At 30.5% G+C, this 18,374-nt stretch overlaps 1 protein-coding gene across 1 annotated transcript in view; it reads left to right on the top strand.

Annotated features, from left to right (window-relative positions):
* The window catches only part of LOC146998657 (inactive pancreatic lipase-related protein 1-like), a 40,001-nt gene that overhangs the window by 15,411 nt on the left and 6,216 nt on the right, over positions 1-18,374 (top strand). The window contains exons 2-6 of the mRNA XM_085811458.1: positions 2,161-2,429; positions 3,399-3,545; positions 6,616-6,724; positions 11,388-11,504; positions 13,850-13,960. Of these exons, the coding sequence (XP_085667584.1) occupies positions 2,161-2,429; positions 3,399-3,545; positions 6,616-6,724; positions 11,388-11,504; positions 13,850-13,960 (753 nt within the window). The remainder of the gene's footprint in view (positions 1-2,160; positions 2,430-3,398; positions 3,546-6,615; positions 6,725-11,387; positions 11,505-13,849; positions 13,961-18,374) is intronic.

Raw genomic sequence — 18,374 nt, forward strand, 5'->3', positions numbered from 1 at the left:
TCTTTAACAACATAAGCTTTAAATCGTTTAAGAATTGTTTCAAAAACGGAATTTAAGTGAAACTTAAAAGGGGAATTAGGAATATACTGTTATGGTTTTTGTATTTATTTAGCTATTTTTAGTAGAATTTGTTATTAAAAGTGTTTTACATTCCCGTGCAATGCAGCACGAGACTTATTTGAAAAGAAAGCTACGCCGAAAAATTAAAAATACAGGAGCACGCGCATTTAATAAATAGATATATCGTAATTGTACGCTTTTGCTTTCCGGAAAAATCGAAAAATACCAGAATATTCTCGTGCACATTTCAAAAGCTTATAAAAGCGGTAGGAAAACATCTCAATTTAGTTGCTGTGAAATTAGATTAGCCTTCTTTGTTTTGAATTAAGTTCTGTTGAATGTTTTAGTAGTTTAAAAGACTACTGTGAGATATTGCGATATTGTACGAATATCTCTAAGGAAATTAAAGCATTTCGTATTTATTCTTGGGATACGAATAAATTTGATTCACTTTTCATCGGACTTGTGCATTCAATTTATTACGAACCCGTACGCACGCAACAATACTTTTCTTAAACATTTATGCAATAAAATACTTAATATATGTCTTGCTATATATGTTCGCTAAATCTGCACTCCTCAAATTAATTTTTGAATTAAATTTAAATTGCTACAACGAAAAGCAGATTTATGCTGCAATTTATTTTCAATCTAAAAGTTTATCTAAGATTACTGCAATGGTTCTTATCGGTGGCCAATAAATTCAATAAGTTTCAAGATATAGGTGACCGCTGACCAATGTCATTGAAAGTTGCCTCTGATCAACAGTTTTGATGAATATCGCTGTATTCCAGATAAATTTTAATTAAAATATATTTATTTTATGCACTACCCCAGATAATGACTTATGGATTGAACCCAAATAAAATTCAACTTGTTGGTCACTGGCGACCAGTACCCTTGAAATGCACAGATAAGTTCAGATTTAATTTTAATTTAAACATTTATCTAAACTTTATGACTGCAGCATATCGGTGACCTGCTGATTGACTTCATGCGACCCTCAACGTGTATGTCGCCAGTGACTGGCAATTAGAGACCAAAACCTTAATGGGCATTTGTGATATTGAGTTCCTTAATTTATTTCTGTGTTCCATAGCAGTGACCTATAGGTGACCTATAGTGACCTTCAAAGTCACTGGTGATCAACAGTTTGAAAGGTAAAAAAAAAAAAAAAAAAACCTCTTTACTGTTAATTTAAAAATGTATTTGAACTACCGACTTCTTCTGACCGGTGGGTTAGAAGATGTCTATCAGTGAGTTTTAATTTGTAGGTCACGGTAACCAATAACAATGAATGGAACTAGAGACCATTTCGATTTAAGTTGCAAAAGTCGTTTCTCTTTTTTCGCCAACAAAAGAGGGAATCTTCAAAAATCTACTTCTAGTGATTTTTGAATCTACTTCTAGTGGAATTTTTCTTATTTCCTAAATTTATTATAACTTCCTTCAAGTTTGGAATTCAGGTTTTGCTGAAATTAAAAATATTTTAGTTATTAAATGCATTTGTGAAAGATTAATTATTTTATCTCGTTAATTATTTGTGCTAAAATAATTAAAGCTCAGTTTAATTTGTCTCAATTAACCCTTTTTTATTAAATAAGATAGAATTATATGTTTTAAAGTTCTCAAGATTTGATTGATATTATTAGTACGATATATGACTCTTCTAAAATATTTGCTTTAACTTGTAACATTTCGTTAAGTAAGATCTGTTTTCTTCGAGTCTATAATCCTTACAGAGCTTGAAGGAGTATCAGCAACCCCCTATATCGACAAAGTTAAATTGGCCATTTTCGATGTTCCTTTTCTCAAATTCTGCAGTAGATACACGCTTGAAATTTTTTGTGTAATTAAAGTATACCTATCTGATTATACTGAAATGAGCTTTTGGAACATTTTGAATTTTAGAGTAATTTACAGAATATTTTGTTTTCAAATATTATATTTCATATTACAGTTTTTTTCAACGCAATATCTGAAAATTTCTCTAAGTATTGGAATTAACGTTTCCCGTTTATATAAAATTGTAATTGAAGATACACCTAGTGATTAATGGAAATTTCAAGATAATTCCATATTTCCTTCTTATCATTTCAGGGCTTTTCCAGACAAAATGTATTGAAAACCTTGACTGCTTTTACACAGGTCCACCTTTCTATCACCCATTATATCGCCCGATAAGTTTTGCACCAACTTCCAATTTGGGTACAAAGTTCCTACTTTATACTCCTTTTAATACTACAGATCCTGAAATGGTGCAACTAACTGAAGATTCAGTTCGAAATTCAACATTTGATTCTCAACTGTCTACTAAGATTCTGATACACGGATACACCGTTGAACTTAAAGAGAATGACATCAGATTCGTAAGTTTTCATTTCCCTTGGAGTTTAAAAATTTAAATAGTTATATTGATGTTGTGTCTTGTATACTTTTTCCTTTATGGTGGTAGTTAACGTATTCTGTCTAGCTCTGGCACCAAGGCGGATTATTGTTCTAAGTCTGCAAATTTAATCAGAAAATGATTGCAGTAAAGCTAATCGCATTGCGTGAATTAATATTTACACAAAGAACTTTCTTGAAATGAAATTTGATTCTTTGCAAATATGCAAGATTGTTGATTAGAAAAATGCTCTTAACTTTACTACGTATTTTGACATTTAATTTTGCCACAGATTTAAGCCAAAAACCATCACTTTGAATTTTATACTCAGATTTCAGTGAGCGTTGCCAAATCAGTTCTTCGAATTCTATTAGAAATGACAAATTGTACAAAATATACTTTCTATATGTTACAACAAACTCTATAAATACAGCTGAAATAGAATTAGAACTACGAAAATCTCATATATAGATTATTTCAACTAAAAGGAACAAAAAATTCAACCGCAAAGGTCAAACATTTTAAGCTTTGTATATTAAAGTTATAGTAGGCCGCCTATTTAAAGAAACAAACAAGGCCTAAAAAACAAGGTTGAAAAGTACTACTTTGTAATTTTTCTTTTTTGCTTGTGCTTTTAAAATGCGAAAACGGAACCGGGAAATACAATCAAAAAGTTAGCAATATACTATGAGACATATTCATATTTAACATTCAATTAACATGTAATCTTGATTTCACAACGCCTCATATTAGCAGAATTTTAATTATCGCTTGAAAATCACTAAATCGAGATTCAGTTAAAATATGCATCCGTTGAATACATATTTAAATGTCTTTATTAGCCATGCATTACTTTATTAGCATTACTAATTTAATATTCCTTTTTATTTTTTGATAGTTTTGTTATTTAAGATATGACTTCTAATAAAGTTGGTTATACCGATTCTCTTAGGCGATGAAGGACGAACTGTTGAAGGAAGGATTATACAATGTCATTATCGTCAACTGGAGTGATTCCAATCAATTCCCTTACCCCCAAGCAGTGGCAAATGCTAGAGCTGTTGGCGCACAAGTAGCGAAACTTATAAAAATATTTATGGTACAATTTTACATTTCTATCCTCAAAACATATCTAGTTAGTAATTATTTGTTCTTCACAAGTCACGTAAGTTAATTTTTAAATGCAAAGAGAATAAAAAAAATTAAAAGGACTTCAGATGAACTATGTTTTTTACTATGTATGTTATGTATGAACTAATGTATGTTATGTATGAACATTTAGAACTCAAAACCTTTAAAATATTTTGTACACACATTTATGATCGTAACTACCTCATCAAAATTTAACCGATAATAATATTATATCCTATGCTATTAATTTTAACAAATACTGAATTTTATCAATTCTAAGAAAAATAAACTTAATATTAAAATTTTGAACAATAAATATGTGTGAAAGGGAAGCTGTAGAAAGTTTTAACTTTAAATAGTGGTGCTAAAATTTCGCTTCCAAAGAAATTTCAGCTTGATTGATTATTAAAGGAAAGAAGAAGTTATCCCAGCTGAAATTTTAATAATAATTCTGCTAAAATGATTATGAGGCAAAATACTTTACCGTGTCAGATTACAAAATGCTTCGTTTGCGTTTCTATAGTTCGAATATTCATTTACGTAAAGGTGAGTCTCTGTATTTTTATTTAATATTCACTAACGCATTTCTAATCTTGCTAGATTTGCTTGCGACTTTACTATGTTTTACGAAATATTGTAGGGTATCCCTTAGTTTAAATAACCAGTTTTCTTTTCTGAATTCCTCAACTTCCCCTCGCATTTTCTCGCCAGATTGCAAATTAAAGTTAAGTGAAGAAAGTGTAAAAGCAGAAGAAACTAGAAGTTTATTCAGATTCCATACTGCTACAGTTTATTAGAGTTTATTCCTTACTGCTGTTACTCTGAGTTGCTGGTATGCCTTTTTGCCATTACGCCAAGTCTATCGCCGGATAAATTGTTGAGTCAGCCTAGTTAGCCTTAAACTAAATTGTTAACCCATCACTACTAATTATCTTTGAATTTATTCCGAAATTATTCTCAAGTTCCCAGCACAAGTAGTCGGTGTTATTGTAAACGCGAAGTACGTGCATTTGTGTTCGGAGTTTGACGAATAATAAAAGGTTTGTTCTACCCTTCTTCTCTGGTGGTATTATTCACGACTCTGCGAGTAGTCGCTAGGTTTCCTAGCAAGATCACTTTAACTGTATGATAGCAAAGAAGGTGAGATCTTAAAATATGATGCCACATTTCTTCATGAAAGTTTAATCAATAAACATATTTAACAGAGATTTATCACTTTGTCTAAACATGAAAAAGTATTTTGACAGCTTTATTCAGAAAATGTATTTTAGAGGAAATTAGAATGACATGAATTATATATTCGCAAGCTTTATGCATGTATTAAAGCACACAAAATTTTTTGCAAAAGAAAATTATTTTTCATTTTGTGTAACATGAGACTTGAATTGAAAATTTCAATAGCAAACGAGACAAAAGCTCTCTTTCTGTGATCTAACTTGTTATGGAAAAAAGAATTAGTTTTTTTTTTTTTTTTCTTTTTTAAAATTTGTGATACTATGCTGTAAGATAAATTTAGTGATTCAAAGAGAACATTTACTCTACAATCCCAATACAATATTCATTTAGAGCTTTCATTCGTATAATTGTATTATTTATTATGTATTAAATATTTAATGCCTTCATTTGTATCAAAGAAAAAGTAAAACACTGATGTTGTTTAGAACCTAAATTATCTGACCTCTTACTTACTCTGAAATACATTTAAACATCTAAAGCAAAAATTATTCTATTTCACAGTCATATTTTGAAATTTTTGATATTTATAAGATGGAATAAGGTATTTGATATGATAAAGAAGAAATAGATGCAGATTTGGACTTAAGGGGTGTTGGAAACTCCTATACCGACAATGTTAAATTGGCCATTTTCGATTTACTTTTTCTTAAACTATGCTGTAGATACAAGCTTGAAATTTTTTGTGTAATTAGAGTATACCTATCTAATTATACTGAAATGAGCTTTTGAAAGATTTTGAATTTCAGAGTAATTTACATATATTTTTTTAGGCATAGTAAAATTTAGTACTTTTCTCACACAAAAAAATTAAAACATTTTTTTCTTAGTTTACCACAAAAAGCTCATTTCAGTAACTATTACTAAACATAATAAATAAGCCATAAAAATTTTAGATACCTGTGAGCAGTAGTTCTTGAGAAAAGGTACATCGAGTAAAAAAAAAATCGCGTTTAGAGAAAAACACGTTATTTTTTATGCAAAAGTCCTCATTTATCAAAGCATTTAAGGACAAATTAAAACTAGATTTTTTGAAGTTCTAATTTTCATCGAGATTAAAAAGCGGTGTTTTTAGAAAGGTAGAAAGGTGTAGAGAATTTGAAAATGCAAAAATTCTAAATCAACATTTTTTGAAGATTTTCGCTTTCAACACGTAACTACGTTATGTAAAACGTTATGTAGAATGCTAGGAAATCTACATAACACTGTAAACGGAAGATCGCAACAGTAAATGCTTAATATCTCATTATTTTTAAAGAAATGGAAAAGCAAAATAGCAAAGTGTAAATAATTATACCAATAATGTGTATATTGTAAGGAGGTAGCATTATGATAGTTAAACGGTAATTTAATGTTATTTTTTAATTATTTTTGTTAGAATGCAAATCACAATTAAGTGCAATTTAAAATGACTATATAGACATTTTCATTGAAAGCGAAGTCATTTTCCATGACCCTCTTTTCACACTTTGCCTAAATATTACTTACCATTCTGTATAATACATTGACAAATGTAAAATAATACCGAGATCTCACACTTAATAACATAAGCTTTCTACTAAATTCAATACAAGGTTTGTTTTCACACGTTGAAGGAAGTATGCACCTTTTTAGTAAATCAAGCTGTATTATTAAAGGAACTAGAGTAATTTTTGTAATGTTACACTATAGTAACAGCACTCTTTAAGTTAGGTAGTTTTAATTGCTTTGTTCTACTAATTATTACCTGAATTTTCTCGACATTTAAGATGCTATTTCTTTTGATCTTTTGTTAGTGACAGCTAATTTTTATATTCTTCAATCAGAGTGAAAAGGGTATCAGTCCTCAAAGTGTCCATGTTATTGGACACAGTCTGGGCGGTCAAATGGCTGGTTGGGTTGGTGAAAGAGTTCCAGGATTAGGAAGAATTACAGGTAGTATGAGCTTTGAAACGTGAAATAAATGTTGTAAAATTCATTTAAGATTTCATATGTAAATTCCTTATAATATTTGTTCTAAATCAAGTAAAAGCACGAGAAAAACTTCAAATGCAAATTCCTTTCTTTGAAACATTGCTAATCGAAACGCTATACAAGACATGGGAAAATAAATACATAAAATTTGTAACTTATTGTAGCCATAATGATCATGAAATAGAACAAAGAGAATTTGATAACAGTGTTTAATTTAGTAAAATATTTACATAAATTAATTTTGCGCTTTTTAGCCTAAAGGGGCGATATCCTAGAAGGGCTATTAATCACAAAATGGTATTTTCTTGCGTTTCGCTATAAACGACTAAACCCTTTTTAAGTTGTGGCCACCAAATCTAATTTTCCTGTATTATATTAAAAAAATAAATGAATGCATGTATGTTTCTCGCGTTGCGAAAAAATGACTGTACCTAGAGTCATTAAATAACGTAATCCTCCACCGGAACATGGACACTTAAAAGCGCAAAATTTTAATTTCGAATTTGATTTATTATCTATTTCATATTTTGTAAAACTTTAACGGATTTTGGATTAACAAATTCAACGATTTCAAAGCGAGCAATGGCAACACTGTACGGAAAAACATTTTTATCTCCAGCGCGGGAAACTGTCTGCTGGAAATTCTAAAGATATGATGTTTTTAAATATTTTGTAACATTGCTGTTGAAGTGAATTTTATGGGGTTTAAGTGCAAAGAACATGATAGTTGATAAAAACGTAACACACAAAACGTTAAAGAAAGTTTCTTTGGGCGCTATATGAAATCTGAAAGCTTGCGTACTATTATTATTATTTTTTTTTAAGCTAACGCAAATTAACTGCTTTTTGTTTGAATGTTATACCTTCAAAATCAAGAACCATGTTTTTTAAAAGGGAACGGAAACATATTGAATGTTTTCAGTAGAAAATGCTTTTTCTCAATAAAAATAATAATAATCTGAAACTGAAAGATTTTAACTATCTTTTTCTTTTTAGTTATTATATGTACATTTACGATAACATGGTGAGAAAAATGTAGCATGGTTACGCAAAAAAAAAAGCATGTGAACTCTGACTTACATACGTAGATATCGAAAATTAAAAAAAAAAAAAAAAAAAAGGGAAGAATAAACGTAAATAAGCTCGATTTATTCTGCAATGAAGATGCATAGCGTGGGCAGAAACTCATGTAAATAAACGCCTTAGCATATTGCAGAACTATAATTCTTATTCCGTTGATATACGTAACTATACAATGTTTTTGGCATAATGTTGCAATTTCCAGTGTTTAGGATATTTTTTCATAATGCTGCAGTATCCACTGTACATTCGTAAATAATCATATATGAGAGTGAAAGTAGTACAAGCAATAAACTCGAATACAAATCTCATTTGCAAATGCCTTGCATTAAAATTTAGAAACAAAACTTAACAAAGTTTAAAGTGTTAAAGTATTTAAAATTAATTAAACTCAATTAAATTTAACAAAGCAGTCACATTTTAAAATTACATCATTTATAGTAAAAATGCAATTGATAATTTTTAAGCTACTTATTGAATATATATATATTAATTAGAGATATCTAATGAAGTAATTTGTAATATCATTTAAATACAAGGTAACGTTACTTTTGTGATGAGTAATTAGTGAATGTGAGTTGCAAAGTAATTGACCAACTTATCCTGACCTAAAATCACGTAGTGGTTAAAAAAAAAAAAAAAAAAAAAAAAAAAAAAAAAGGACCTTTCTCATTAATTTTGTTAAAAATCTTTCACATTTAGGTTATCTACGTGGTTTCTGCATTTTATTTGACATTATCAAGAATAACGGTTCGTTTGATTTAAATGAATAGAGAAGTATACCTTTTTGCCGTTGCCTCACTCAACAACTTTATTGATTTTTAATAGAATAAATTGAAATATCTATTTTTATAAATTTTTTTTTATGCAAAATGAAACCATTTGTGATTCATAGATTCAATAAATGAAAAATTATCCTTAAATAATATCTGTTTTTCAGTATATCTACACAATATAACTTAACAGTAGTTTAAGTTCCACTAAGCACAACGACGCCGCCATTTGTTTCAATTTGAAACTTAGTAGCTTTCAATAAAGAAATATTTCCTCAGTTGTCATCCAGAGATCAAGGAGAAAATTAATGATCTTTTCGTTCAAATTAAAACAAGAAGAATGGATTTCATTTTTAAATGATTAGACAAAGATTGAACTGTAACAATTTTGGTTAAAGTCATTAAGAAATATTTAATGTTTTTTCTTATAAGATTTCATGAAGTTTCAAAATAAATTTTCTTTTTATACATGTTTGTTTCCTTTAAGAGAATTTTAAAACAAAGGTTAAATTATTTTGGAACAGCATCCCCGCTAATTTTAGCCACGAGCCGCCACTGATCTAAAATCAATAAAAATTATAAAATTTTATGAAAAACTAAAAAATTATATTTCAAATGTGTCATTCAACTAAATTCAACAATAAACATGATCAAAATATTTTCTGATATGAATTAAACTTCGCTTTAAATACTGATTAAATAAAATTAAATTTTCACTCTTTTCTGCTTAGAACTTCTGCTGCCATCTGTTAGTAAACGGAAAAACTATGCCTAAAAATCAAAACATTGGGAGTGCTGCCATCTGTTAGTAAAATGGAAAACTATTTCTAAAAGTCCAAACATCGGGCTTTTGATGATACCGTTAACATGTGCGAAACTTTCAAAAGAGCTTTCCTGGAATGACTACATCCTTAAATTTGTTGATTAAAGAAAGTAAATTAACCTTACTATTATTTACTTACATACTGAAAATATGAAACTGATTTTTATCACACACACACACACATATAAAAAATAAATAAATAAATAAATAATTAAAAAAAACAGCATTAAGATTTGTCCCTATCCCGGCACATTCGTAATCGAATCACGAACCTATCCTTAAAATATTTACTGTCACAGAACAATAACCAGGATCCATTTACATCAATTTCATGGATGCCATCACTGGAATAAGAAACAGAGTCCTTTCGTTATTACATTTTAAGAGGTTTAATATGTTATATGTATCAAAATAAAAAGACGCAAGGAGCACACAGGCTCGTACAATGGTGGTACAAAGCATACTTCATTCATCCACTCCGATATACCAAGCAACACTTTTCCAATAAGAATTAAAAGTGAGTTAGTCTTAGGAAAAATTGTAAATGTGATGGTTTCATTTGGAATCACTTCATATGGAAAGTAAAATTTTACCAATACGTTCAAAAATATAAAGTATATATCTCCGTTTAATATTGTGAATGAGTGCCTTATAAAAATCATTGTGAAGAAATAAAGAATCGACTGCCCTGAAAGACAAATCAAATCGAACAGATTTAAGTTAAAAACATATTTAAAAAAAAAAATAGCTTTTATTAGCAAAAAGGGCGTTAGCCCGGAAGGGCTATTAATTTTGTTTTGGCATTTTGCGTTGATTCACTTTTCAAACCGTTGCCACCAAATATTACAGCTCTGTATTATATTTAAAGAAAATAAATAATAAAGAAGCTGCATAAATGTATGTATATGTTTTTCGCATTGTGATAAAGCAACGGTGCCTAGAGCCATCCAATTTTGAAAAACGTTATTCTCCACCGAATATGGGCATCTGGAAGCCCTAATTTGGAATTTGTTTAGAATTTGTTTTAATATCGGTTTCATATTTTGTCAGACATTTAAGAACATTTTAACAAACTCAAGGATTTCAAAGCGAGCGATGGCAGAGTTGTACACAAAAAACCTTTTTCTCTCCAGCGCGTGACTCTGTGTATCGGAAGTTCTAAAGATATGCTCATTTAAAAATTATTTTGCGGTATTGCTGTTGAAATAAATTTTATGGATTAAGTGCGAAGAACATGATATTTAATAAATAAAGATAACACACAAAACGTTAAAAAAGGCCCCTTTGGGAGTAATGTAAAATCTGAAAACTTTCAGACCTTCTTTTTTTTTTTTTTTTTTTTTTCTTTTTGGTAATAAAACATTCATTAATCGTGAATAATTATTTATTATATCCATCAGAATAGCAACAAACAAACATACGAGCATTGCCATCAACGCTACGAATCTTCGCTAGTATCGGGAGGGTATAAATTTTCATCAGTATCCGTTAGACCGGAAAAATGTAATATTACAAGTTTTGGTTACAAATGTAACATTTTGAGGAAAAATGCTTTTTAAAATATTATTTTAAAGGTATTACTATTTTGCTTAAAATGTTTCAAAAACAGAATTAAAATTCGGAACAATATTTACTAATTCTATCAAAATATTTTTGATTGAACATCAAGTAAATTGAAGTTACAATAGTTTGAAAATAATTTAGTCTACTCTCACAAAACTGATAAATAATATTTGCAGTTATTCTGTTTTAAAATGTGATTACGCACAATACTTTATTACAATTGCCTCTTTCTATTTTTTCATTTGTTAGCTACAGAATGGGTGTCATATACCCGTACATATTTACAAGATTCTTAAGTATAAAAAATATTAATTGTGTTTAATATAATTAATATTTTTTACTAGTGTTAAGTTACAAAAATTTTAATGTTAGTTTCATATAACAGGTTTGGATCCAGCAGGTCCTTATTTTCAAGAAGCTGAAAACGAGGTTCGACTAGATAGTACTGATGCTAATTTCGTCGATGTCATTCACTCAAATGCAGCCAACATTTTTATAGGCGGTAATGTTTCGATTTTATTGTGCATTAAAATTCCGACATCATGTGCTTGTAATGACCTTTATTGCTACTAAATTCTGCCATCGTCATAAAAGTGCGCCAGTCTTTAAAACCTAAAACAGTAAAAAAGTTATTTTTTCATATACTTCTAAAATATATACTGTATTGTTGTTAAGGAGTTTTAAGTGTCATTCTCATGTAGCTTTATCATCTACTTGAAGAAGCAAGAATACTTCACAGCTGATATTTACATGACCCTCGAAAAATGTAATTTGAAGTAACTTGCAATTTATTCTAACTTATAGTTTGACTTTAACTACAGAACTATCCCTCATGTAATAAAAATTAGTATATTATTATATACTATTTATATATCTGTATCTTTAAATTTCTTTTGACTTAATTTAGACTCAGTTTTATTACCATTTAAGAATTACGTAATGTACAATATTTAAGAAAACCATTAAACGCATTTCATTTTATTACATTTAAATTTAATCATGTATATATGATATCCTATTTTTGAGAATTGAATAAATATTGTGGAGTTGCCTTTTTTAGTGAAAGTTACTTGAGCTCCGATGGGCTCGGGTTTGAATCCTGTATTATTTGTTGCATGCTCCGTCTTTCGCCCTACAGAGGTAAGGGGGGATGCACCGTAGAAGAATTTTTACGGGAAACTGTTTTGTATCCACGTTACGCATGGAGGAAATCACGAAAACGGCAATGCAGCCAGCCTTTGTTCACAGGGACTCCCCGGACAGAACTACTAGTATTCAGCGGCTTTTGGTTTCGGCTTTGCCACTGGTGGGCGTTGTATTCTCGATTAAAAGCAGACATTTGTGTATGTATATTTGTGAATGTAAGTGCTTAAAATTTGTTTAAAATATCCTTTCCACAAATGGACGAGCGGTTAAGACTACTGAACATTAGTAATTCGACTCGAGTTTGAACGTTGGTGCATGTAAGTGTTTAAAATATCTTTCTCACCAATGGACGAGCGTTTAAGACTGCCATTAGTAATTCGACCCGGGTTCGAGCGTTGGCGCATTTAAAAAAGCTTTTCCATTAATGGAAGAGCCTTTAAGACTGCTGAATATTAGTACTTCAACCCAGGTTCGAACGCTGGCGCATGTGCTAAATTCGTGGGTATTTGCGTGGTACCTTCCATATATAATACGTAGAAATCAGCCAGTGGAAATCCTTTAGAAAGATTTTAAAGACGGTATCATTTTCCTTGGACAAGCAGTCTTCATGTGCTTTACCATAATCAAATAACCTACATATACAGGTTGATTCAAAATTCATCAGCAATATTTGGTGGGGAGGTAGGGAAAAGAAGGAGATTTCACATAGGAATGCATGGGAGCATATGCCATGTAGTAGGCCAAAATGACCCCAGTTGAATGATGGAAAGAACGCATAAGAAAGAAGTAGTAAGGAAAAAACATTTATTATCTTACATGCAACATTTCTTTGCATCGGTTTTACAGACTTACAAGAGGGGCTCGAACTGCTGACCATGTGCTAGAATGCATAACTCACAACGGCATTGCATGGACAACCGAACTTTCTGGAATATGCTTAGCATTTACATGCATATCTGCAAGTTCATTCCACGTATACCGGTTCATGTTACTTCTGCAAAGTCACCTAGTCGAATGACGACTGGCTTCACACATCAAAAAGCTGTGCTTATGTATGGAAGTTGTGTACACACAGCGCTTTCTACACCACCGTGCGTTCGTCTGCGCCCATACTTTCGTATGTGAAACCTCCTTATTTTCCTATTCCCTACCTCCCCACCAAATATTGATAATGAATTCTGAATCACTCTGTAGATAAGAAATGCTCTCTAAAAGCTTTGTGGTAAGTGAAATAAGACCCTCGGATTCTATCACTTGAGATAGTGTTGATCGAATATGGAATGGATCTATGCACATAGCCCTAAAACGCCTTGCTTTAAAATAATCCAGTTTGAATAATATGCTTGAAAATAATTCAGTCAAATTCAATTCTTTCTTTTCAAAAAGTAATAGATGAAAACATTGAATTTTTTACGCTTTTTCCTCCAACTGTGTTTCCATATTTATACTTGTATTTCCTGTGTGATACATCGTACTTTGCGAGCAAATTTATTATTTTTACGCATTGATTTAAAAATTACTCTAATGGTAGTATTGATTGTGACTATATTTAGTCACTCGAAAATTTCTAATTGTAGTTCAAATACTTGTTTACGTAATATTAAAAGTATTTGATGCAATAATTATTCACAGTGCTTAAGGTACTTATCAGCATGCTAATGACTAAGCACCAACAACAATTTTTTTTTTAAAATTCTGTAGGCTTGGGTCTTCAGACTCCAATGGGTCACATGGATTTTTATCCAAACGGTGGAAATAAACAGCCAGGGTGCAATTCAAGGGATCAAATCAGAACAGCTGATGAAATAACAAGTAAGTCACCATAACTTAAGTAAGTTTCGAGCACATTAATAAATATGCAGCAATGAAACCACTTCGGCACCTAACTATTTTGTCTAAAAATTAATCAAACTTATAAAAGTGTAAAGTTTAGGTTCCGAATGTGCTTAGTCTTCTGATTCAAAATGTTTATTATTGGAAATATAATTAGGACTCGTACACGCAATACAATTGCTCCATTATTTTCTATAAAGCTGTAGTCCCTAGCATTGCAGAAAACTAAAGGTCTTCGAAATGAGAACAGAGACTTCTTTATTAATTTGTTACCCCCAAAAAGCAAATTACAGACTGTAACACTGTATATCACTTGTGAAAGCTAACTAACATCATATAAAAAATGCAAAACAGCAAAATAAATTTATATCCAACAAATGCATATTATATGAATAGTTTTCAAAAATCTGTCCATGCACTGACCGTTGGAATTTCTATTATAAATAAAAAAAAGCTGAATTATTGATCCTTCTAAATGTGGAGGATGCTCGTAATTAGAAAATTATCAGTAGAATATGATTTCTATGAACAAAGATAGTTTACGCAGTGTTCAATTTCTCTGAGGAACAAACGTTCTTTTATTCCCTGTCATTATAATGTGATTACCAGTGCCAGTTTCCATAAGAAAATCTTTCACGAAGTTAGCCCATTCCGAGGATCTTATTCTTAAGATAGTCTAGTGTGTTTTGAATAATCGACTGAACAAAAATTAATTGGTATCTGGTTATTTTATATAATTATTCGTAATTGTCCATTAGCTGCACAGAGAAAAATTTTGTAATGCTCAAAAGCAGAGAACATGCTAAATTTCCAAATGTGGCACACTTTTTAGACGAATTTGCTTTGCTATAGAAAACAAAATCGCCTATATGAATATGAAAAAAAAAATAACTGCAGCTAAAATTTTTGAAAGTATATGTTATCATCTGCTGTTTGACAATTTGTTTTTATGCAAAATGGCGTTTTTAAAAAAGCAATGGACGAAAGGCTATGTTTGTGCTCTTTCCGAAAAAAATTATTCCTATTTAGTCCCAACTGTGATGTGAAATGCTGGATGCTGTGAAAGCCGTGATTTTTCGATATCTAAAGCTATGGCAGATAATATTGTCAGTAAGAAAGGAAACAAGTGTCAAAATTTGGCTTCAAGGAAAAACACTGTTCATAATACATATCCAAGGAAAAAAGGGAACGTTTCGAATGTCGCAAAGGTTAGAAATTTAATGTTAAAAGAAATCATCGAAGTCAAATAACAGTGTTGCATAATCCTTAAAATGCTCAGTGTCAACTGTAAACAAAGTGATTAATGCCGATTTGAATCTGAAAAAGGTGAAAAAACTAAATTTACATCGTCTTTCTCCAAGACGCATCACCGAAACCAGAACGCTCTGCCGAGTTCTCTATAAGAAACTATTGTTCGGATAAAAATGGAAAATTGTTGTCACAACTGGTGAATCTTGGGTATATTTAAATAACAGCAATACAAAGAAATCCGTTTATTATCATCATAGAGAAGAAATAAAAATGTTACAGCATGTTTCAAAGAAAATGAAGAAAGTTTTTCAAAGGGATTTATGATTCTTGTTGGTTTTTGATATAACGAAAAATAAAAATTAAAGAGACTGCAGAAAACTCTTAAGATCAACCCCACATATTATCAGAAACATATTTTATACCCAACATTTAAATATGAAATACCTTATTTCCAAATATCCGCAGTACCATCAATCAATAGAATTACATCAAGGCAAAGCAAGCAGCCGCACATCAAAATCAACTGTTAATTTTCTGAATAAAGTGGAACAAAAAACGTATATCTAGGCCATTATCCTTCATTCATATCCCTACTAAATCTCCTGATGTGTCATCCACGGATTTTTGCGCTTTTGGACTTTTAAAAAAGTCGACCTACAACCCTCCTTGGACTTTTGAAATCTGTTCAAGAAGCAAGGGATCAAATACTTCTTCCGCCACTAAAAAAGGCTTTATTGTCTTGGAAATTACAGCATAGAAAGATAGTGAAAAATAAGGGTTATCAAATGGAACATTTAAAACACAAATATTTTAGGTAAAATGTAATACAATGAAATTCGTATAAATATGTACGAACAGAGTCTGTAAAGCTAAATAAGTAAGACATTAAGTTTCGGCAGCTGGTCAAGGACCGATCTCTGAATCTATAGAACTGCAGTCATCACTGACTATGAGGTTCACAAATCTAGTTGCTCCTAACTCTATTGTAGAGATTTTCAAAAACTAGAATGTTACTTCCTTTATTAAATGAGCAGATTAAAACAAAGAGTATTTGTTAAATTGCGTGTAAATACCAAAATATTCATTGCTATAGTGGAAGCAGCTAGCTTTTTTTTTTTAAACTAAAATAAACAAGCTTTTGTAAATTTTATGTTGTTGCTATTTTTTCATCCTTTTTCATTTGTTGTATAATGTTTCCTTTTGAATTCAGTCACTTCTTTATTGAGAATCGCTGATCTTACTATATGTTGTCAAATGTTAAACAAATCAAAGCTAAAGTGGGATTGATATGGTGATGTTGTAACAAAATGGGAAATGGCGGAGTCGGATAGTATAGAATAGACAGAACATAGACAAATCAATGTTTCAGGATTACGAGACCAGTACAATGTAGAGGTGTCCGCCGATAACATCGCGGCAAAAACATCGCGGACGAAAACGTCGCGGAGAAAACAAGGCAAGGCGAAAACGTCGTGCTGCAAACATCGTGAGAGAAAACATCGTAGTCCTAAAACATCGTGGTACAAAACATCGTCGCCGAAAATAAAGTGGTTCAAAAACTTCGCAGTTTAAAAACATCGTCGTCGAAAATATCGTGGTAAAAAATAAAGTATCTACAAATCATCGCATGACGATAACATCGCAAACATGCTTTTTTCATACATGTTTTTCGCAAACATGCTTTTTTCATACATGTTTTTCGCAAACATGATTTAATAACTGTAAATGAATATTCCCATAATGATTTGTGAGCGCAAGATGGAAAGAAGGATAATTTTTACTTTCACATTTTTACTTCCTTAAATGGAAGTATTGTAATCGCGAAAAGTTTCAGGCAGCATATTTCAACGAAAATATACATTTTGACCGCTATCGAATGCAATTTAACTATGTTTTTGCGTGATATCTGTACGTAAGGACAGAATAAAATACTCTTTTTCTTCAAAAAAATTATAAAACTGCTTTAAAATTAATTCTGAAGAGAATTTTTCGTGGCGTCTGTACGAATGTATGTACGTACGTGCGTACGTACGTATCTCGCATAACTCAAAAACGAGTAGCCTCAGGACGTTGAAATTTTGTATATAGGACTGCTATAACATGTAGATGTGCACCTCGTATTCTGGTTGCAATCGGCCGCACAAAACGTATATAAATATATTTATATATATATCCACTCTGTTTCCCTTCTCAGTGATCTCAGTTTCTTTACTCTTATATGTTTGTAAATTGTACATTTTTTGCTTTAAAAATGATTGTATTATGTTGTTTTTATATTCCGGTTAAAGTTTTTATGCCTTTAGTAAATCTGTATGCAATATTTTTAGAATTATCAACAATTTTAAAGTTGTCTAAGTGCCGCTAAGCCTTTTTTTAATGGCGGCCGTTGATGTTTACATTTGAAACAGGAGACTAGTGGATTTGTTACCAATCTAGAGAAACTTAGCTTCGCAACAACAAAGATAACGCATTCATTTATTATTGCCATTTAAATCATGTTTAATTCTTTCTGGAATTTTTTCGAGGAAATAAGTGTTTGATATTTACTTCCTAATTTTTAATATAGATATTTTGAGTTTTTATTTATTTTTGCCTTCTCGCGAAGTGAGAACTGAATTAATTAAATGAGAAATACTCAATTGTCTGTGAAAAACTGTTTCTTTTTCGTTTTGTTTGCTTAATTTCTTTTATACATCATTCTAGCTTTATTATAGTATTTGAATAGAACATGTGGCAACGATTAGATAATTCTGTTCTTTAAATGATATAAATGTTGTGCATTATGAATTATAATATGAACGAAATATAAAAGTTAACTTTTAAATAATTATTGGATTATATAAAAGTTAACTTAGTTCCCGTTATATAATTGTTATTAAAGTTAACTGTTATATAATTATTAATACTGTTAAGTGAATCTAGCGCCAGAGTGTTGCTATGGTAAACAAATACTACAGTGAATTTTAACGAATGCATTTATTCTATTGTTGTTTATGCGCTGTCGGCGAAGTAGATTTAATTCAATCCAATAAGTTTAAATGAAATGCAAGAAAAAATGCGTATAATTTAATATTCCGTACAAGGAAGTCATGTGGTGTACACATCAGATTTTTTTATTAACTAATAAATTTTTTCTGAAAAA

The sequence above is a fragment of the Stegodyphus dumicola genome, chromosome 2 (assembly GCF_044657685.1).
Source record: "Stegodyphus dumicola isolate Sdum_Otavi_A_Nest chromosome 2, ASM4465768v1".
NCBI lineage: Eukaryota > Metazoa > Arthropoda > Arachnida > Araneae > Eresidae > Stegodyphus > Stegodyphus dumicola.